This window comes from Hippopotamus amphibius, chromosome 2 (genome assembly GCF_030028045.1).
Source record: "Hippopotamus amphibius kiboko isolate mHipAmp2 chromosome 2, mHipAmp2.hap2, whole genome shotgun sequence".
NCBI classification, from domain to species: domain Eukaryota; kingdom Metazoa; phylum Chordata; class Mammalia; order Artiodactyla; family Hippopotamidae; genus Hippopotamus; species Hippopotamus amphibius.
The window spans coordinates 114,976,312-114,999,726 of NC_080187.1; the positions used below are offsets into that span (position 1 = coordinate 114,976,312).

The 23,415-nt window shown below is 36.7% G+C and overlaps 1 protein-coding gene across 1 annotated transcript in view; it reads left to right on the forward strand.

Annotated features, from left to right (window-relative positions):
* Positions 1-20,460, forward strand: part of LOC130844427 (rho GTPase-activating protein 20-like) — a 145,510-nt gene extending 125,050 nt beyond the window's left edge. The window contains exon 14 of the mRNA XM_057720676.1: positions 20,388-20,460. Coding sequence (XP_057576659.1) covers positions 20,388-20,460 — 73 coding nt within the window. The remainder of the gene's footprint in view (positions 1-20,387) is intronic.
* The last annotated feature ends 2,955 nt before the right edge of the window (positions 20,461-23,415 follow it).

Below are 23,415 nucleotides of genomic sequence, written 5' to 3' on the forward strand. Positions count from 1 at the left end.
CACAAAGCTTAGAGACTAGAGCCTGACATATTAATGCTCAGCTAGGAATTCAACAAGACGGAGCCAAAGTCCAGAAAGGAAATGGAGGGTGCAAATCATTGTTCTGAAGAAGCACAGGAGTCATAGCTGGGGAAACCAAGAATGGGTAATAGAACTACAGCCTAGAGCAGGGCTGACCATGAGAAGCTTATCCAAGGGGGCAGCAAATAGATCCAAGTGGAGTGGAACAGGATCCAAAGTCCTAGGATTCAATCCACAAATGGGCAGAAGACCTAAACAGACATTTCTCCAAAGAAGACATACAGATGGCCAACAAACACATGAAAAGATGCTCAGTATTACTAATCATTAGAGAAATGCAAATCAAAACCACAATGAGGTGTCACCTCACACCGATCAGATGGGCCATCATCAAAAAATCTAGGAACAATAAATGCTGGAGAGGCTGTGGAGAAAAGGGAACTCTCCTGCACTGTTGGTGGGAATGTAAATTGGTACAGCCACTATGGAAAACAGTATGGAGGTTCCTTAAAAAACCAAAAATAGAACTACCATATGACCCAGCAGTCCCACTACTGGGCATATACCCGGAGAAAACCATAGTTCAAAAAAATACATGTACCACAGTGTTCCTTGCAGCACTATTTACAATAGCCAGGACTTGGAAGCAACCTAAATGTCCATCGACAGATGAATGGATAAAGAAGATGTGGCACATATATACAATGGAATATTACTCAGCAATAAAAAGGAATGAAATTGAGCTATTTTTAGTGAGGTGGATGGACCTAGAGTCTGTCATACAGAGCAAAGTAAGCCAGAAAGAGAAAAACAAATACCTTATGCTAACACATATATACGGAATCTAAAAAAGTGGTATTGATGAACTCGGTGGTAGAGGAAGAATAAAGATGCAGAGGTAGAGAACAGACTTGAGGACACGGGGTGGTAGGAAAGGAGAAGCTGAAACAAAGTGAGAGAGAAGCATTGACATTTACACACTACCAAATGTAAAACAGATAGCTAGTGGGGAGCAACTGCCTAACACAGGGAGATGAACTCGATGATGGGTGATGACCTAGAGGGGTGGGATAAGGAGGGTGGGAGGGAGGCTCAAGAGGGAGGAGATATGGGGATATATGTATAAATACAGCTGATTCACTTTGGTGTACCTCAAAAACTGGCACAAGAGTGTAAAGCTATTATACGCTAATAAAGATCAAAAAAAGGTCACTAACAAATATATAAAACAAATACAATGCAATATGGGATACAAGTATATCTGACAGAGAAGCACATTTTATTACTAAAAATTGATATCACATAATTTGTTCTACCATAGCCACAAAAAATTGTCTTTGCTGGCATGTATACCTTAAGTGACAGAAATAATTTTCTGTGAAAATTAAAACTGTAAGTCTTTTGTTTAAAAACAAAAACAAAGCCCTGGGATTACTGAGTGTGAATCGTATGCCCTCACGGGTCAGGTACACGAGGTGGAACTTACTTAAAGGTGCATGTTAGGGAAGACAGATAAAATAGATCGTTTTGTTAGTGTTAACTATGTGATTATGAAACAGTAGGAATAGTGATGCAATTGTTGACCTCTTACTAATTTGGAATATTATTCAAACTGAATTTTTAGGAATCACTTTCTGTAATTAACATTTGTAATTAGAGAAATTAAAATGATTATTAAATATCTACTAAATTCCAAATAAAATTACTTACAGGTCATTTTGAAGAGGATGAAGCTTAAATCCTCTGTCCTGATCAATAAGAAGAATTTCATAAAAGCTTTAGGCCCAGCACATTGACTGACATGATAGATACAAAAAATTATTTGTTGATTGAGCATGAATTATTTCTGATGTTGCAATTTAGGGTAACTCCTTTAATAGTCTTATCCTAGCCCTTTTAGTAAGTGAAAATAAATACTGCAGTTCAATATCATTTTTGTTTTGTGTTCCTTTTCATCTATGTTTTTATATAATTCCAGCAAAGCCTTTGCAGGATTCTGAATTCTGATTTTAGTTATACATATAAGGTCTTTTTTTGACTAAAACCTGTACTTAATTGTTCCCCCTTTTGTTTTCACAGAGGCTGTTTCGGCCTTATGTTAGTTTTGATCTCTAATACATACATTTTTCTGAAAAATGTTCTGAGACATTTTTGTGTCTTATGAGGTTAAGGGAAAGAAGTCTCCATTAGAGGATGTTGGTTGATGCAGGAAAAATAACATGGTGAAATAGCAGCTCAAAGATGTTTTCAAAATGCTTGACTCCATTGACTCAGTGTGAATTTGTGTGATTCACAAAATCAAACTCTGGAACCACTGGTAAGAAAAGAAACTAAAGAGCAGGCAAAGGAACAGAAATATGCCAAGGACTCAAGGGAAATTTCAGGAATAAGGAATAACAACATCTAAGGGCCTAAATAAAAAATCGAAAGTTGCACCTTATTGCATTTTGGCACTAATGTGTGCCTTGAATTAAATATTTGAAATAGCATTTTATTCAGAGAAAAGTATATAAATTAAAAATGAAATTAAAATGCCTGCAACTAATACCAATGTAGAAAATCCATTTCTTCTCTTCTCCTGACCCCTACCCCACAGTAGGAGGTTGACCTTCACTATTTAGTAATTCAGGGAAAGAAATCACACATCACCCCCAAAAGTTGACCTGACCAGGGCAGAAAACAGTTCTCCAGGAAATCATATAGCATTTATGTCTCTTAATAACTGCATCAATGGTGTCTTGGTTTGCTTCTTTCAGCTCCTGTTTTTCTATGCCCTCCAAACCTGTGCAAGCGGAGAGACTTTTTTCTTAGTCCCAGTGCAGCCCCAGAATGGCTGCTGTAGAAGTAAGAGATTGGGGAACATGGTGATGTTGATTCAGTTAAAGTGTAATAATCAAGACTGGACTTGTGAGAGGATTTGGGGAGATAGATTTCTCTTCTGTGCCCAGAACAATATATTTTTGCATTCTTAGATGCTGCATGGTAAATTTAATGGAAATTTAATGGTAACTGTGTGTTTATTTGTATGTGGCTAGGTGTTTTCCAATATCCTGAAAGACTGCTGAAAAATACACACACACATATACCCACACACACTTAATGGAGAGGCAGAAAGACCAACTGAGCTGTAGTAAAGCTTAGCTTAATCTTCAAACTAGAGAAATGGCATCACCATCAATTAAAAAAACTCTTCACCGTCAGACTGCCAGAAACCTCACCCAGGCCAGAGGTCTTCATCATGGCAGCCTTGGAGACAGTCAGGAAAAGTCTCCTGGAGGCTTTGGCTACGTAGCTCCAAGCGTCAGCAGGGACAGTGATGTTAATCAAAGTTAGCTGTCCCCCTCGATGCCTCACCTTCACCTGCCACCACCCCCACCCGTATACCCACACATATTCATGAACAGGAACTATTTCTCTACAATCCTTATTTAACACCTTCTGCTTGGAGGTGAGTGATCCCACATTTGTCTTCCTTCTGCTCTTTCCTCAGACCAGAGTGTCAAGATATGAGCATATGTACGCAGAAACACATGGCAATCTCCTAAATATTCATTTGGCTAACAGTCCAGCAAATTCCAGTACTCTGAGGATTAACTAGTCACTTTATTTCTTTTGGAAAGCTCTACTGTAACTGAAGCCCAACATTTGTTTATCTTCAACTGTTTATCTTCCAAGGAACGTGCTCAAATGCACTCATCATGACAAAGTACCTGCTGTGGAAATACATTTTTCAATTGTGAGACATGAAGACTTTTTTTGAGGAAGATGGGTTATTATCTAACTTTTTCAGATTTCTGAGCCCTTGTATGAGTGGACAAAATACAAGATACTTCAAGATTTTCAACAACTTAATTTTAAGTAGCATTTCCAGCCCCTCTTTATTATATAAATTTAAGCAGATCCACCTTTATTTTAAATGCATTATTTGAAACGTATAAATACAAACACGTTTCATTTAATTGTTTTGACCGCCTCTTCCTGCAACACTTTTTGAAGAACTGCTAACAGACAGTAAAAGAAAGATTTGCATATCAGAGTCTTTTATTTCCCCAGCCATGCACTAGTATGGGTTCTAATGAATAATGCAAAAACTCAGTGGCATGAAGCCAAAAAGAGAATAAAGAAAAGCAAAGCTGGAGATAACAAACAACCCCACAAACTATCCCATTAATCCTTGAGTGACTGGGAATTGATTATTAGTGAGCTCATTTTTTTGGTTTCAATTATTGACTAGAGAAGGCTGGCTTTGCAGAGCATCATAAGTCATGATTGAACAGAGGCTCTCTCAAAGGCTCAAGTCCCTATTTTTTCCCTAAATGGATGTTAACACTAGAAATATATGTCATATAACATTGAGAAAAGAAATTAAGATTTTAGTTTCTTCTCTAAATATATTTTCATGAAAGTGAATTGGAAATAAAAGAACTCAGGGACTTTATTGCTTGTCTCAATGGCTAGATTTTTGGCATTTATATTTAAACAAATAACTCGAATATGATGTAAGTGCTATATTCAAAATATGCTCTATGGAAGACAGAAAATAAGTTATATCAGTAGCAATTAAGACATATTTTTAGCCTTTTTTGACCCACATTTTATTCAATTATCAGCATTCAACAAATATTTGTTGAGCACATATTGTATGCCAAGTATTTCCATTTCACAATGCCAACTATTATCCCCAATTCTCTTTTAAAACAAAGATTGTTAAATAAATGGCGATTAATGGAGAGAGCAGATGATTTATTTGTCTTGGGAACATGAGAGGGAGAAAGAATTTAGAGACCTGGCTAGACCAGAGGTGTGCTGGTAAATGTTTAACAAGTGGCTCTCCAGGGTTTTAAAAAAAAAAGGAGGCCCCATTTGTAGTGTTTGTTAATTAATGTGATGTAAGTACCACCACCATGTTTGATTTCAGTCTACCAATCTGACATCACTGAATGTGGAGTTAGGAAGAGACAAACATAATCCATCCTCCTGATCCGTTGTGAGCCCACTCTAGCGCAACATTGTTAGTACTCAACAGTGACTCTCCGGGGTCGCTCTGAGAGCCTATCTATGACTACATAAGAGGCAGGACTGGGAGGTTAAATAGCTTTGCAGAGTGACTCATAAATGCCCATAGATATATTTATATATGCCTACCATGTCTTTCTCTTCTTTTAGAGCATTCAATCTCAGATGCTGTCTTTCTTTAGCCCTCTGCTACACAGAGCAACTGACCTCTGCTACCACAAAGAGAAAAACAGCTTCTGCTATGGGAGGCTGGCAGTAACTTTGAGCTACTTCTGCAATATGTTTCACCATTTTGTCACACAATATTAAAAAAACATGTACCAGGGGATGAGATTTAATAAAATTAGTAAATATTTCTGCTTCATCAAGGGAATTTGTAAATAAAACTTGCAATTTTCAATGAGAATATGTTAAGATGAAGAATTCAATGACTATAAGCCTTAATTAGGGCTAAATTTCCAGAAGCTTCTCCACTGTTGCTTTTGTACCATCAGTGCAAATGTCAAAACCATTTAAAGGGCTAATAATATCTTAGTTTTATTATGAAAATAATTTTTACCTCGTAGGCCTCATAAAAGCATCTCTGGGCCTGCCCGGGGTCCATGGACAACACTTTGAGAACTACCACTCTAGTCTAAAGTCAGAGGTGTCTCTTGGTTTGATTATTGCAATAGGCTCCCACATCCATCCTGGCTACCTTGTAATCCATTTATCAACAGACAGCCAAAGTGGACTTGTAATAAGGCAATCTAATCATGTCACTTCCTACTCAAACCCTCTTATGACTTCCCATTACTCTCAGGATTAAATGGAAACCCCTATCATGAATGGCAGAGCCCTCTATTATTTGGTCCCTGCCTACCTCTGCAGCCTCATCTCCTTCTGTTCTCCTCTTCAATCTATTTGCAACAGCTACACTAGCTTCTTTCTGTTCTTCAACCATAGTAGATTCATTCTTGCCCCCAGAGTCTTTGCATGTGCTCTTCTTTGTACTTGTAATGCTTTCTCCATACGCCTTTGACCTGATTAATGGGACTCATCTTGCAGCTATCAACTTAAATCTCACTCTAAGAGGATTTCCTTACCTGTCCTTTGTTAGATTAGATCCCCTGTCATAAACTCTCACCTTCTTGTAATTATGCAATTACTGTTGTACTTGTTTTTGAGATCTGCCTCCTCCAAGACCATAACAGTTCTCAAGGAAGAGACTATGTCTGTTGTGCTCTCTGTAACAGATCAAGGGCTTTGAATGGTGTCTGATTTGATTGAAGGATGAAAAAGAAGGAATTGGAAGATTACCTACACTTAAATGTCAGTCTGTCTGCTCCTTTGACAGTGTACAACACTGACTCTTTGGACCTCAATTGAGGGAGCAGCAACCCTGAAAAGACTTTTATTGCTTAAAAAAATGCACACTGGAGGTGCAGAAAACATGTCCCTCATTCTCCCCCAGGAATTAAATTGGAGCCAGACCAGCATGGTTGTATTCAAAACTGAAACTCCAATAGTGAAGATTTTGTTATAGGGATAATTGTGTCATACCCAAATTTCTCTTTCCTTTAAGATAATGTCTTTCTATGGAGATTTCTAAATTCTTCATTCAGAGAGACTTCAAACAATCTATAGACATGTTCCTGCAAATATCTGAACTCTGGCAGTAAGCATAGCTCAAAAGTGGACTTCCAGTCATTTTATTATCTCATCCATTCCTCCACTTTAGTAAAAATATTGAAGCATGTACTAGTTCTGAGTCAAGTCTATAACTTTTTGACTTTCTGGAAAAATTACCATACTCCCAAGCTTAACACCTCAGTAAGTCTTCCCTGTAGAATATATTGTAGCTCTCCTGCTATTAAAGAAAGTTGTGCCAGAAACTAACTCCAGGAAGCTCAAAGTTCTTCTTTGGTAGGCCCAGTGTGGCTTACATATGTCTTATGCCAGGTGGATGACTAGCAGGTGACTATAAACAGCAGCCTAAGAAGGTACAATTAGAAGTTATAATTTTTAATTATTTTTGCTTGGTTCAAAATAAGACACCAAAACAGGACTTCCAAAAATACTCCTGTAATATTCTCCATTCACTCTACTCAAAATGAAATTGATGCATCTTACACAATGCAATGTATGAACAATTCATATTATCAGAATTGCTTGGTGATTAAAAGTGAAAGTTTTGGTTGAATGGCTAAATATTTTATTTAAAATGACTCAACTACATTTAGAAACATGTGAGGCATTGTTTCCTTTTCCTGTTTCCTGCAGTATTCCTCCCAAAGCTAGAGTTTATTTTAAAAAGATAAAGATTAAACATTGCAGTGATTTATGTCCGTGCTCATGTGCAAACACCTTTTTCTTTTTGCTTGTCTTTGTGAATATTTGAAATCTAATATTTATTACATTGTGTTTGAAAAAGAGACAGGTTAAAATGCTGCTTGAAAAAGAGAATATGGTAACCGTAAGAGATCTAATTACAATGAACCTACCATAACTGGGTCAGCAGGAGGCTAGGAATGAATTTGTTTGTAACGGAAATAGGAAGTTTTCTGGAACATTTAAATAGCTGATACTGTGCCATTGCCTTGGATGTAATCAGTCATTTTTTAAGATTAGGTTTGAGAAAGGAATCCCAGGTTGAAAAGTTCAGAGTAGAAGGGTAGTATCTAAAGAAGAGCTAAGAGTTGTGCTTGAAAACCTAGACATCGAGACCCCTTCAAGGGCTGATGGCTGAAAGGAAGAAAGCAGCAGGAATCCCAATCCCGTGAGTGTGGACGCCTTCAAGGAAAAAGTCCATCCTCTGCAGCAGTCGGGTGACATTGTTACTGAATGGTTTGGAATTTACCTATGTCCTTTTTATATTTGCTGTTTCTAATTTCTTTTTCTATTTGTCCTATTTGGTTTCAGGCTGTTCACCCAACTGACGAGTCACGTGGTGCTCCATAGTTCTATTATAGCTCCTTTCAGGAAACTTTTGCTCACAAAAGCTGTAAGACTAAATGACTTATCTATAGTGTATTATACACAAATTTTTGATCTCAGAGAAGCTGATGGCACAGTTTGTACATTATCCTGCTTCTTGCTTCTGATTTCCCTCTTATTTCCTTTAGGCATGCTTTTCCCATGGTTAGTGCCTTCTCCAGAGCTAGAGCAAGGCGAAGGCAAGACATCAAGTTCATGCCAGTTATGTTATTAGATGAACACTTTGAGAAAGAGATGGAAAATAAGAAATCACAGCAAAAGTAAGGTTTTTAAATTATCTATGAAGATAATTGATTCATATTATACATTTTTTCTCTAGAATAGCACTGTCTGGTAGAACTTTCTGTGATGATGGAAATGTTCTGTGTCTGTGCTATTCCATGCAGTTACCACTGGCACAACTAACTACATTTTTATTTATTTATTTTTTAAGATTTATTTATTATTTTATTTACTTATTTATTTTTGGTTGCGTTGGATGTTCATTGCTGCATGTGGGCTTTCTCTAGTTACGGCAAGTGGGGGTTACTCTTCATTGTGGTGTGTGAGCTTCTCAGTGCGGTGGCTTCTCTTGTTGTGGAGCACAGGCTCTAGGCTCACGGGCTTCAGTAGTTGTGGCGTGAAGGCTCAATAGTTGGAGCTTGCAGGCTCTAGAGTGCAGGCTTAGTAGCTGTGGCCCACAGGCTTAGTTGCTCTGCGGCATGTGGGATCTTCCTGGACCAGGGATCAAACCCGTGTCCCCTGCATTGGCAGGTGGATTCTTAACCACTGCACCTCCAGGGAAGTCCTAACTACATTTTTAATTGTATTTCATTTTAATCATTTTAAATTTAAGTAGCCACTCTGTGTAACTGATTCACTCTGCTGTACATATGAAACTAACACAACATTGTAAGTCAACTATACTTCAATAAAAATTTAAACAAGATTTAAATAGCCACATGTAGCTAATAGCTGCTGCACTAGTCAACACAGCTCTCAAATATGCCTTTCAGTTATCATGCTCAGCTATATGATATTGTTTCATTAATTCCCAAACTACCGATTTAGGAATTGTGATTATTTGACTTGAACTAGTAAACTTTCTACTGGAAAAGTAGAAAATAATATTTGCCTCTTCATGGAGTCATTGTGAGAATTACTTTAAAAAATTCATAAAAAGTGCTTTAGATAGTCTCTGACACATGACAGTGCTTAAAAAAACTTATTATTTTTACTGCTACTATTATGGGGAGTATTACAAGGCATAGATACATTTGAGACTGTGTCACCTACTTAGAGGAGATATTTGAGGAAGGGGAGCTTGCCAATGTTTGTGTATTATTATAGTATACCAGGTAGTATCTGTCATCACAGAAACTAAGTCAGAGTTTAAATGGTGGAAGATTTTTACTCTTGGTATCTAAATTTGTAGATAAAATCTTCACATATTTTCGTTTCTTTATAGAATGTTAATTTACTTATATTTTTCCTCTCAGTACAGGTCGGAAAATCCACACCCTTTTGTGATTTTGTACTTTATTTTAAAGAATATATATTTAACATGGAGGCATTGCACAAGGTGTCCCCCATGTTGAAAACAAATTTATTTTTCTCGGAAGGACGTGTATACGATATCTGAAAATATAGGTTTTACCCGGTATGCCTCTAAAGCCTAGGAGTGGCTATATTAAACATGGGGAAAAAAAACTTCTAAGGAAACTTTTTGTAATAAATACTGACCTAGAAAGGATGTAATACTTGAGAACGGCTATGATCCAAAAGCATGATCAGAAATTTTCAAATAGAGCATTGAATTAGATCTCTAAATGCCACCATGCACTCAGTAAGCAGAATTAGCTGGCAATGCAAATCAAACTGGGAAAACTGAATATCTCAGTAATGCTGCCAATTTCTTAAGCCTCAAAGATTTACATTTTTTTAATTCATGCTTAAGTCAGTATTATAGTATATGGAATGTTCCATGAGCATAGTTTAAGCCCTACATTAAAAGGTATGCACTTGTAATTCTGCTCCTCAACTATATGTTTATAGGAGATTTGAAGGAAATAATTGGCTCCAGACATAATATATTTGCCCCGATTGATCCTAACTGTTTAAAACTGCATGCATAGAAAATAAATGGAAAGTAAATTTTAAAATAATAATAATAATAATAATAATAATAATAATAACAACAACAACAATTGGCTCCAAACTAAAGAGCTAAATAAGGAATTGTGGGCGGTAAGTGTGCTTTCAAACTCCTATTTCTCTCTTTGCATTAGTTTTGAGACCATTAGCTGCTATAACAAATAAACTTACAAATGTATGATAGCTCAAATACAGTAAACATTTATTTCCCACTCATGTTAAGTCCAAAATGTGAATTTTTGGTTGACAGATGGTCTTCTCTGAGCAGAATTCAGAGACTCAGGCTACTTCCAGTTTTGGATCCATTATTTTCATCATGTTTCCAATATGGCAGGCTAGTATTCAGCCAATCAAAAGGGAAAGGAATAAATATCATCAAGTGGAAAGGTCTCCTGGACCAGGCCTGTAAGTAAACCAGGCCACTTTTATTCGTATTCCACTGGTTGGAACTCAGTTACATGGCCACACCTCATTTCAAAGGAAGTTGGGAAATATAGCCCAAGATATGCCCAGGATGACAGGAAACAGTGCCACACTCTTCTGGATAATCTATACCCTGCAGACTATAGTTTCCTCTCCTCAGTCACTAGTGCTCTCCCAGTTGCCTCCATCAGCTCTTCAATTGTGGAGAAAAATAGTCTATTTAATTCACAGTTATGTGTCAGCGCTGGGTGTGCATTTTAAAAGCAGAAGACTGGAGAATGTTTACTCATTCCATAAGAAGACAAATGGAGGAGTTTTGTTGTTTGTTTTTAAATTTTATTTGTTTACTTATTGGCTGTGATGGGTCTTTGTTGCTGTGTGTGGGCTTTCTCTAGTTGTGGAGAGCGGGGGCTACTCTTCTTTGCTGTGTGCAGACTTCTCATTGTGGTAGCCTCTCTTGTTGCAGAGTGCAGGCTCTAGGCTGCACAGGCTTCAGTAGTTGCAGCACGCTCAGTTAGTAGTTGTGGCACACGGGCTTAGTTGCCCCATGGCATGTGGGATCTTCCCGGACCAGGGCTTGAACCCCTGTGCCCTGCATTGACAGGCAGATTCTTAACCACTGCGCCACCAGGGAAGCCCTGTTTTGTTTTTTATTGTTATTTTGTGGGTTGAGTTGGTTGTTTCTTTGGTAAAACAGGATCAAAAAATACTTTAAGCAAGCTCCTTAGTCCACACACACACAAAAACGCAAATTCTAAAAGCCAGTTAATTTTTTGGAAAATGGTGGGGAGGATGCAAATTAAAGAATAGATAGTGTAAATAGCATCTGTTTAATTCTGGCTTTTTTCTCATGTCTTTAGCTATTCACAATGTAAAGTAGTGGTAGATTGGTGCCTCTACTGGTATTAAAAAAAGATGTACATACCTCATCAAGTCAACAATAGAGACCATGTGTCTTAATTCCTATGCTGAGTTAGCATATATAAAAGTAGAAATTGTAAGTACAACATGTTCCAAAACTGAAATCTTGACTTGCTTTCACAAACTTGCTCCTCCCACATACTTTCCCTTCTCTGTTGATGCAACTCTATCCTAAGAGTTGCACAAGACCAAAACTTTGGAGTCATTTTTGACTTCTCTCCTTCTCTCATACCTCTTATGCAATCTTCTCTCTTCTCTTATCCAAGAAATCCTGTTGACTCTATATTCAAAATACCTGGAATATGAACACTTCCCCCATCTTCACTGCTGGTTTGAGCCTCCATCCTCTCTCACCTGGATTACTGCACTAGACCCCTAACTAATTTCACTGCTTTTACTTTTGCCTACCCCCCATCACTTAGGCCGCCATCCCCCGTACACACACAGAGAGACAACTCTCAACCCATGGAGTGGGGGAAAGAAACAAAAGTTGAAGCAGTGAAATGTTAGGGATCTACTGCAGTAATCCAGGTAAGAGGCAATGAATGTTCCTACACCTTCCCTCTCAGTCTGTCCACTTTAGCTGTAATGACCTCATTGCTATTTTTGAACAAACTAGATATTCTCTCACCTTTCTCTCTAATGTCACCTTCTCAACAAGGCCTATCCTGAGTGTCCTATAAATATTTCGATGTATAAATGTTTCCCATCCTCCTACCCAGAATTTCCAAAACCTCTTAAACTGATTTTTCATTTTCCCTTTATTAATTGAGGTGTAATTGACATATAAAATTATATTAGTTTCAGGTACACACCATAATGATTTGATATATATTGCAAAATGATCACTACAAGAAGTCTTAACATCCATTGCTACACATAGCTAGCAAAAAAATTTTTTTCTTGTGATGAGTACTTTTAAGATCTACTCTCTTAGCAACTGTCAGATATTCAATACAGTAAGTCCCCTACATAAGAACCCTCAAGTTGCAGACTTTCAAAGATGCGAACATGCGTTTGCATGTACAATCACGTAAGTTAGTTCACATATCTGGCGTACATTGTCACATGCGTGAATCCTCTACAAGTGGTTGTGCTTTTGTGTACTTTACTGTACAATACTTTATAGAGTACAGTAGTACAGTATCTTTATTTCAAGCCCAGGATGTCCAGAAGTAAGCATAAAAGCAGCAGTGATGTAGCTGGTATTACTGTACTTTTCAAGGTACTACACTGTAAGATTAAAAATGCTTTCTTTATTTTTTGTGTTTGTTTTTTATGTATTATTTGTGTGAAAAGTATTATAAACCTATTGCAGTACAGTACTATATAGGTGATTATGTTAATTGGGTACCTAGGCTAACTTTGTTGAACTTAACAAATTGGACTTACAAACACGCTTTCAGAAAGGAATTTTGTTCTTATGTAGGGAACTTACTGTACATTATTTTTAACGTACAGTCACCATGCTGTACATTACATCCCCATGATTATTTTATAACTGAAAGTTGTACTTGTGCCTTTTGACCCCCTTTACCCATTTTGCCAACCCCTACCCCCCACCTCTGGCAAACGCAAATCTGTTCTCTGTATCTTATGAGCTTGTTTTTTTTTTTTTTTAGATTCCACATATAAAATCATATGGTATTTGTCTTTCTCTGTTTGACTTATTTTACTTAGCATAATGCCCTCAAGGTCCATCCATGTGGCAAATGGAAAGATTTAATTTTTTTAATGACTCAATAATATTCCATTGTATTTATAATACCATATTTTCTTTATCCATTTATCTGTCATTAACGTTTGTTTCCATGTCTTGGCTATTGTAAATACTGCTGCAGTGAACATGAGGGTGCAGGTGTTTTTTTGAATTAGTGTTTTTGTCTTCTTCAGGTAAATACCTAGAAGTAGAATTGCTGGATCATGTGGTAGTTCTATTTTTAAGTTTTGGAGGACCCCTCCCCCCATACTGTATTCCATAGTGGCTGCACTAACTTTACCTTCCCGTGAAGAGTGCACGAGGGTTCCCTGTTCTCCACATCCTCACAAACACTTGCTAGTTCCATGTCTGATAGTTTCTTCACAAGCATCTTTGATATAGACACCTTCGCCGCAAGCATTCTTGCTGCAAACATTTTCGCCACATAACTACTTAACCACAAGATAGCTTTGCCATAAAAGATAAAATAACAAAAAATAAAAGAGGAACATTAAAAGGGGCATAAACAGGAAACATCAGAAATGTTTTGTATTTTGCAATAAAGTGATTGTAATTTTATTATTCAGGAGTGACTTCATTGCACTTTATTGCACAATACAAAATATTTTAATGCATTTAAAATGTGTGTACATTCATGGCAATATGCACAAATACCTTTTTTATGTTGTGGTTTGTACCTAAGCACTTGTCTTTAAAGTATTTTTTCCTTAGTATTTTATATCTTTTTTGTTTTTTGCTTGTTGATCCTTCTCCTTGTTCAGCATCACACTTTTTCTTTTTCACTAAAATTTCTTCCTTCATTAAGATAGACTTTCCAAATACTAGGATGCATTATTTATAACTGAGCTTTGTATTGTGTTGTGAAAGCCTTCCAAACTGTTGTTTGTTCTTGGAATATTATGTCACATGTCCATTGAGAGGCATTCCAAATTTCTATGGGAAATGTGGATTTGGCCTCTTTCTCCTCCCATGTACTGTGCTTCAACATAAAAAACCAATTCTTGGTGCAAAATCACCATTATCTGTCATGCTTTTTGTATGTCAAACCAAACTATCAAACAGTTATTTTATCTTTTACGGCAAAATTGCCTTACAGCCAATTAGTTATGCAGCAAAAATGTGGCAAAAATGCTTACGGCAAAGATGCTTATGGAAAAAGTACCTAGAAACGTTATTTCTTGGCTTTTTAAGTAATAGCCCTTCCAACAGGTGTAAGGTAATATTTCATTGTGGTTTTGGTTTGCATTTCTCTGATAATTGGTGACATTGAACACTTTTTCATGTACCTGTTGGGCATCTGTATGTCTTCTTGGAAAAATTTCTATTCAGACCCTCCCCCATTTTAAAATCAGATTATCTTTTTTGCTATTGAGTTGTATGAATTATATATTTGGGATATTAACTCCTTATGAAATACATGATTTGCAAATATTTTCTGTCATTCAGTAAGTTGCTTTTTCATTTTGTCAGCGGTTTCCTTTGCTGTGCAGAAGCCTTTTAGTTTGATGTAGTCCCATTTGATTATTTTCTGCTTTTGTTGCCTTTACTTTTGGTATCAAATCCAAGAAATCATTTTTAAGACTGTGTCAAGGAGCTTACCTATTTTTTCTTTTTTATATAATATATAGTACTCTCTAACATATTTTATAATTTGCATGATTTTTATGTTTATAAAACAACACATACACTCCACAGAGCAGAGATTTCTTTTGTCATTTTTTCCCCATTGCTACCTTTCCAGTGCCTAGAAGAGTACCTGACACATATTAGACACTCTATGAATATTTATTGTATGTTGAATGAATTTTCCTAGACAGTAATATATAATTTAAAAATTGATAGTCGTGTCAGTTTTAAGCTTTTCTAGGTCACTATTATGTGCTAGAGAAGTTTAATCAAAATTCTTGGCACCAGTATTTCTCAAGATATACTTGATGGAAAATTAATTCACAAAATACCCTTACCAGACAAGTTTATAAAACTTAGTATGCCATTCCTCCCACTTGGAGATTTGCAAAGTCTATTAGTATATTATAGTCTCCAAGATAGTCTGCTGTAAAGAAACCTATTTAACTCTAATCCAGCATTTCTCAAGTTTACTTAATATAACTTATTTCATGAAGCAACTATTAGCATCCAATGGAATTATTGCTCTGAAGCTTATACTGGGGAAATATTACTCTAGACCAATGGTTCAAAAATAATAATATCCAAATGGAATTTAACCCAGAAATGAAAGGTGGGCTCAACGTATAAAAATCAGTCATCATAATACAGTATATTAACTAAATAAAAGACAAAGGCCACATGATCATCTCTATAGAGTCACAGAAAGCATTTGACAAAATCCAAAATTATTTCATGATAAAAACAGTCAACAAGTGAGGAATAGAAGGAAACTTCCTCAATCTGACAAAGGACATCTACAAAAAACAAAAACAAAACCACAGCTTACATCATACTCAATGGCGAAAGACTGAATGTTTTCTCTCAGTGGTCAAGAATAAGAAAAGAATATTCTCTCCTAACACTTCTGCATCACGTTAAACTGGAGATACTAGCCAGAGAAGTTAGATAAGAAAAAGAAATAGAAACATCCAGATTGGAAAGGAAGAAGTAAAACCATCTCTATTTGAAGGTTGCATGATTTTTATGTCACACACACAATCTGAACTAATAAATGAGTTCAGCATGGTTGCAAGATACAAAAACAGTTTACAAAAATAATCAGTTATATTATTATACACTAGTAATGAACTAGGAAATGAAGTTAAGAAAACAATTCCATTGATAATAGTATCAAAAGAATACTTAGGGATAAATCTAACAAAATAAGTGCAACATAAGTACACTGAAAACAACAAAATATCATTAAAAGAAACCAGTGAAGACCTAAATAAATGGAAAGACTTGTTCATGGATGGAAAGACTCAATGTTGTTAAGATGGCAGTGCTCCCCAAACTGATCTACAGATTCAGCATAATCCCTATCAAAAATATTAGTTGACTTTTTTTTTCAGAAATTGACATGCTGATTCTAGAATTCATTTGGAGATTCAAGGGAACCAAAATAACAAAAGAAAGAAAGGAAGGAAGGAAGGAAGGAAGGAAGAGAAAGAGGGAAAGAGGGAAAGAAAGAGAAGAAAGAAAAGGAAAAAAAGCAAAAGAAAAATCTTGAAAAAACAAAGCTAGAAAACTCACACTTCGGATTTCAATACTACGAAGCTACAATTTAGTTACAGTGTGGAACTGGCATGAGGACAGACAAACAGATTAAAGGAAACTAATTGAGAATTCTACACCAATTCTCGGTGGTGGAGCTGAGATTCAAACCCAGGTCAGACATGAAAATCCATGTTTTCCCCATTACCACCTAATTTTTGTTGTTGTTGTTCTCTATGTTCTCCAAAATAGCTAGTAATCAGTCAATAAGTAACCAGTACATGAATGCTTCTGGTGATGACAGCTATCTTAGGGGAGTGAGTGGCATATAAGGAGGGATAATTATATCAAGTACAACACACCAGTTACCCTGAAGTCAAAGAAAGAAATTAAAAGCTATAATTGTCTGTATGCTGAATACAAAACACAGATGGAGTTTCTATGCACTAACATCCTTCACCCTTCAGAATGGATTGGTAAGAATATGAGAAGTAAAAACTGTTAGCCTGAAATATAAGACACTAAAACTTAAGATCAAAACTAAAATTAGAGAGACTTCCCTGCTGGCACAGTGGTTAAGAATCTGCCTGTCAATGAAGGGGACATGGGTTTGACCCCTGGTCCAGGAAGATCCCACATGCTGCAGAGCAACTAAACCTGTGCACCACAACTACTGAGCCTGCACTCTAAAGCGCACGAGCCACAACTACTGAGCCCACGTGCCACAACCACTGGAGCCCACACGCCTAGAGCCCATACCCTGCATCAAGAGAAGCCACTGCAATGAGAAGCCCACGCAGCACAACGAAGAGTAGCCCCCACTCGCCACAACTAGAGAAAGCCCGAGTGCAGCAACGAAGACCCAATGCAGCCAAATAAAGAAATAAATAATTTTTTTAAACCCTAAAATTAGAGTAACCAGGAGACTTTCATCTCAGATTCTCACTTTTCCTGCCAATCTATTTTCAGCGAGATTAAGGTAAGTGTTAGCTGTGTGGGAGGGGGAACATTACATATACACTAATATACCCGAATTCTCCTGGGAAGTCCTGGGAGGCACCATAACCTTTAAGATCCCTGGAAATTTTCAGTCTTGGAATAGATTCACCAAACAAAACAATCTTAAAGAGTTTAACATCACGCGTGACTAATATGCACCATCTCAAACCTGGCTCCTCTGACACAGAGAATGAAATGCTACCGTAATCAAGCCCGACAGTAACAGTGTTGAAGCACTAAGTGGCTTTCTAACAAATTTAGACTTGACAGTTATTTTGTCTTTCTCTTGTCTTAGTGGATTAGTCCACAAGAACACTGCGTATTTTCTGGCTGCTGAGGGAAATACACACTAACCTATCTGCCTCCAGGCAGCCATCCAGGATGGATGCCCTGCATATCGAGCTGTAGGGTGTACTTGTGACAGCTGTTTGACAACACAGGGGAAGGATGTCCAGAGGAGATTGTGGGTGACTGCTAGGCCAAACTTCTCAACTTCTCATTAGTCTCCTTATATAGACTTAAGAGCTAACCACGGGCAGTTGCATGCTTTGATAAAAGGGGATCATAGAAATAGAAATAAGTGCCACATCTGGCACATGTTTTAGGCTCATTTCTTTGGACAGTTGAATGTAAACCATTGTCTTTTATGGGATAGTAATGTTTAACAGGTGTTTTTAAAGGCTTTGTATTTTGTCTAATATTATTATATAAATTAAGCTATTTTAGGTAAAACAAATAGCATCTGAATATTGGCATTTCAATGTTTCTAACCTATAAAATCACCTAGAATAATTTGCTTCACTTTTAGAGCCTAAATTTTGCTGCTTATGAAAATAGCAATAGTAAAAGTCATCTTTCTATTTTTTGTGTTACCAGGAAAGCTATTGTACAGATAGTGTAAAATATCCCTCTGGTATGAATTTAGCCCTGAATGAATGATGTGGGCTTGAACTAACAGAGTACAGGACCTTATAGGGTGCCTTCCTGGGAGCCAAACTTAAAAGGCTAATTTGTCTTCCTACTCTTGTTTATCTTTTGCTCTGATTTCATTACTTAGTTCTTTTAGCTTGTTATGTTATGTATGTATTTTGTAAGAACCTGCCCAAACCCTTTTGGAATAAAATGAGGGTATAAATAATCAAATTTTAATTAAATAATGTAATCATTTAGTTGGATTTTCTTGAGCACATGCTGGGTGATTATGGGGATGAAACAAGGAAACAGTAGAAACAGTAGAAAATTTTAATGTTTTAATGTTTCACTTAGGAACACCAGCTTGTTAACCACTTAAAATGGATAGACCACATACACATAAATAAGGTGCCCCTTAACATTTGAGAGAAATTTTAAAATGAAAAAAATGCTGAGAGTGAGAATTAAATATTTATTAATACACTTTTATACTACATGTTATGTGCCAGACACTATTCTGGTTGTTTTACATGTATGATGTATGTTCTATTATTACAACCATCCACATTTTACAAATGAGGAAACTGAGGATCAGAATGGCTAAATTCCTTGCCTAAAGTCGCACTGGTAAAAAGTAGCAGCCAGGATTTGAAGCCAGACAGACTGGCTACAAGGTCTATTACACTATTACCCTGCATTATCGCTCCAGACAGTACAAGACAGTTGTGTAAACAGCTCTGTGATCCTCAATCCTGAAGGCTCAGCAGCAGCATCCTGGGAAGAGGTGAGGGAAGATTAAAACACCTTGATATATGGGCCCCACTCAGAAATCATCCCATATATTTTTTTAAAATCCCTGCAGGTGATTCTATTCTTGCACCCTATGTTAAGAACTGCTGAAACAGATGAACTATCCATTTCAATTCATAAACTAAAGAGCAGCAGACTTTGAAGGGATAGATTATGTTCTGAGCAGGCTTTTCAAAATCTTTGGAATGATTGAATGCGGTAGCATAGTGATAAAAACAGTTATGAGAATAATCAAGACCCGGAGAAACCAAGCCATATACATACAGGTGCCAAGCTGTCCCTCTCCTGTCAACAAAAGACATCGCAATTGCAGCAGTAGGGAGTTAGATTCTATAGTCAAGAAAATACAGACATTTAAGTCCAGAAGTGAAGGAAGGCAGGCCAAGGAATGCCTCTTTTACAGCCTGTGTAGGTTACACTTTCCATTAGTGGAAATGGAAAGAAGTACCATTGTAAGGTAGCCACCCACCAAGCTAAGTATACAGCTGCATAGTCCATTTTTACGACAGAATAAAGAATATCCTTTTTAACCTGTGTTTTATGGTCAAAACTCTGAAATATCTTTAACCACTTTAATCTGTGATAGAAGATCACCGAGACTGAAGGTTTTTAAGTTCGTTTATTCTGTTCTTAACAAAAAGACTTTATTTGGAGGAGAGAGAGCAAGAGTAAAGGAGCAGGAAGGAGATTAAGTGAGAAGCTAAGTAAAGTAATAAGTTAGAACCAGCATGTGTATTTCCCTTGAGAGTTGTTGATTTCTCATGGAGATGTATGGTGCAGTCCCTTTTAATGTCAACCCTCCTAACTCAGTTATTTTAGTTCCTGGAGTTTTCCAGATGCACAGAGGATTTAACAAGTTGCAGAGACTACATATGTAAATTATTCACTGGGCTTTTTTGGTATATTTCATTCATTTCCACACTGCTAAATGCAATTGTGTTAGGTACCAAATTCCTGGAAAATAAAAAAAGATTGTTCTTTTCTCAATAATGGTTTAGAGGCTTCAAATCTTTTGTAACATGGTAGGGGTATAAAGAAGTAAATTAATATTATATGTCCTCACAGGCTGCCCGTGTTTATTCCTGCACGAATATCAAGCTGATTTGCTAAATGAGGTGACAATAAAATGGTCGTTATAGTTCCCTACTTATATTTCACTATGAGGTTCTTGACTTTAGGGAACGAACTGCTTACCCAGAAACCTACTCTCTCACCTAATTTTATCTTGACTGCCATGTGGGAAATAATCCTTCGCCTTTATGTGGCTGATTTTTTTTTCTTTCTTTCTCTTCAGGCCTTACAGCTTTATGGAGCAGTTTTACATCTCGAAACTGTTAAAAGAGCTCCTTGAGAATTTGGAGGACTAGCTCCATATCAATTTGAATAGCAAAGGAGCAACATTCTGTATAATCCTTCAAGGACTTCTATTTATAGGATATTATACTAAGTTGTTTGATGCTAAGGGGAAAATCTACCAAATGATAAGAAAAGTGATAGCAAAAATAATAAATAATAATAATAATAATCTGTCATGAATGATCATTTGGACAGGTTCTAGGTTATCATTTTCCCTAACGTAAGTAGTTTGAAGAGGCAGGCTAAACAAATTAATACTCTGGGTAAGATTACAGAGCAAGCAGTATTTCAAATACATATTTTCTGGCATGGCAAAAGCATCTGCTGATCTACAAGGCATGGTTTATTGGAGGAGTATTATCTGAGAAGAATCATTGCACAGACATCATGAGGGCTCATCTTTCTCTCTTAAACTGCACTCTGCAGTGTCTGAGCTTGCCAGGTAGACCTAGACTCCTCCATGAGACTGGCGGGCAAGTGTAGGTGGAGTCAGCTTTGCTGAGCCAGCTCCACCTGCAGAAGGGCTCTAGGTGTGTGTTTTGAGTCGAAGCTACAGAATACTGCCATTTCAACCTTGGGTCTCAGCTTCATTTTCTCATTCAGCTTTACTAGCCCTTAGTACGCGGACTCTTTCTCAACATTTGTGTCTACTTTCTACCACTTGGAACGTGGAGAAGAATGGGGGTGATTCATTGATTCCTAAATTTTTTTTTGGAAACTTTCAGTGGCCACCTTAGGCAAGTTGCTTCACCTCCACGTATTTTTTAGGAATAAAATGCTCAGTGTTAAAGGTCCCTTCGGCTATTTTAACTTTCCTAGGTAACACATTTTTTTGGCTAGTCAAATGTGCATGGATGTGGAGAAAAGGGAACCTGTGTGCACTATTGGTGAGATTGTAAATTGGTGTAGCTGCTATGAAAAACAATATGAAAGACCCTCAAAAAATTAAAAATAGAACTATCACATGACCCAGCAATTCCAATTCTGGGAATATATTCAAAGGAAACAAAACACTACTAAAAAGAAATCTGCACCCCTCTACCATGTTCATAGCAGCATTATTTACAATAGCCAAGACATGGAAACATCCTAAGTGTTCATTGTTGGTTGAATGGATAAAGAAGATGTAGTGTATATATGCAATGGAATATTATTCAGCCATTAGGAAAACAAGAAAATCCTACCATTTTGTGACAGCATGGATGAATCTTGAATGCATTGTGCTAAGTGAAGTAAGTCAGATAAAGACAAATACTGTATGGTCTCGCTTATAATCTTAAAAAAACAAACAAAAAACCAAACATAGAAAAAGAGGTCAGACCTGTGGTTACCAGAGGGAAAGGGTGCAGGATGGGGAATTGGAGGAAGGTGGTCAAAAGGTACAAACCTCCAGTTGTAAGGACTAGGGATGTGATTTACTACATGATGACTATGGCTAACACTGAAGTTGATATACAAGCATATTGTATTATTGTGCTTTGTTTTATTGCACTTCAAAGATACTGTGTTTTATCAGAAATTGAAGGTTTGTGGCAACCCCACGTTGTCAGATGATGGTTAGCATTTTTTAGTAATAAAGAATTGTTAATTAAGATCTATACTTTTTTTTAGACATAATGCTATTGCACATCTAATAGACTACATTATAGTGTAAATATACTTTTATATGCACTGGGAAACCAAAAAATTCAAGTGACTCACCTTATTGTGATAATCGCTTTATTGCAGTGGTCTGGAACCAAACCTGCAATATCTCCAAGGTACACATGTATAGGAAAGTCATTATGAGAGTAAATCCTAAGAGTCTGCATCACAAGGAGAAAATTTTTCCCCTTTTTTCTTTCTTTACTTGTTTTATCTGTATAGGAAGATGGATGTTAGCTGAACCTGTTGTGATAACCATTTCACAGTGTATGTAAATCAAACCATTATGCTGTATGCCTTAAACTTATACAGCAATTTTTGTCGATTATTTCTCAGTAAAACTGGGAGGGAAAAGTAGCCAAATGTGCATTTCCCTAAAAAAAACACCACACTTATGTTCAGGTCTACAAATTTGTGAGACTTTAAAATAGGAATTAAAAATATAAAATAAATTCTTATCTACACTGTTTTCCTCTATTCCTTTAAGATAGTAGATCAAGTATTAAAATATCTTCTTTTATTAAAGGAATTTTACAATTACTGTTATTTTCTTATCCCATGTAAAGATTGCATCTAGGAAATTCAAAAGGTTAAAAAAAAATACTGTATGAAAAGATATATGGATCCAGCACGCATTCATGAAATAAACACTCGAAGGCCTATCATCTCCAAAGCCAAATTGCTGTGAATCAGAAACTCAAATATGATTGCAAACTACTGCAGCGACTATTTTTGCCTAAAAAGGAAAAGGATAGAAAAGAGTTTCATCTTTTGAACATCTAGATGTGCTAAGTATTATGTTAGAGACATTTATATGTCTATGTAATTGAAACCCCTGCAACAGTTTTGTGATATAGTTATTTATATCCCCATTTTTATAGAGAAGTCAACTGAAGTTCAGAGAGATTGAACACATGCGCAGGAACACACTGTTAGTAAGATCTAGAGTTTGAGTCCCTATCTGATGACCCCAGAACTCAAGTATTTTCCAAGTCATCCTCACCATGTGCTGGCATGAGTTACACTGGCTGGTGGCAGTGGAAAACTATGATGGCAGGGTGGTTTTTCACTTCTGACAGGATAAACTCCCTTTATACTCCCATCATCTATGTTTTTTTCAAAGAGCATCTATTCAGTCATAAGCCTCACATCCTCAGGAAGCAATTGTCCCATCATTCTTAGAGGACTGTTACTTCCTTAAATGTTAGACGGAATGAGGTCACACCTCAGGCCCATGGCAACCGATCTTTGTTTAATGTTTGATAATGCATTTGTCTTAAGGTCAAATGGGATTATTACCAGAACTCTACTGAAACATAAAA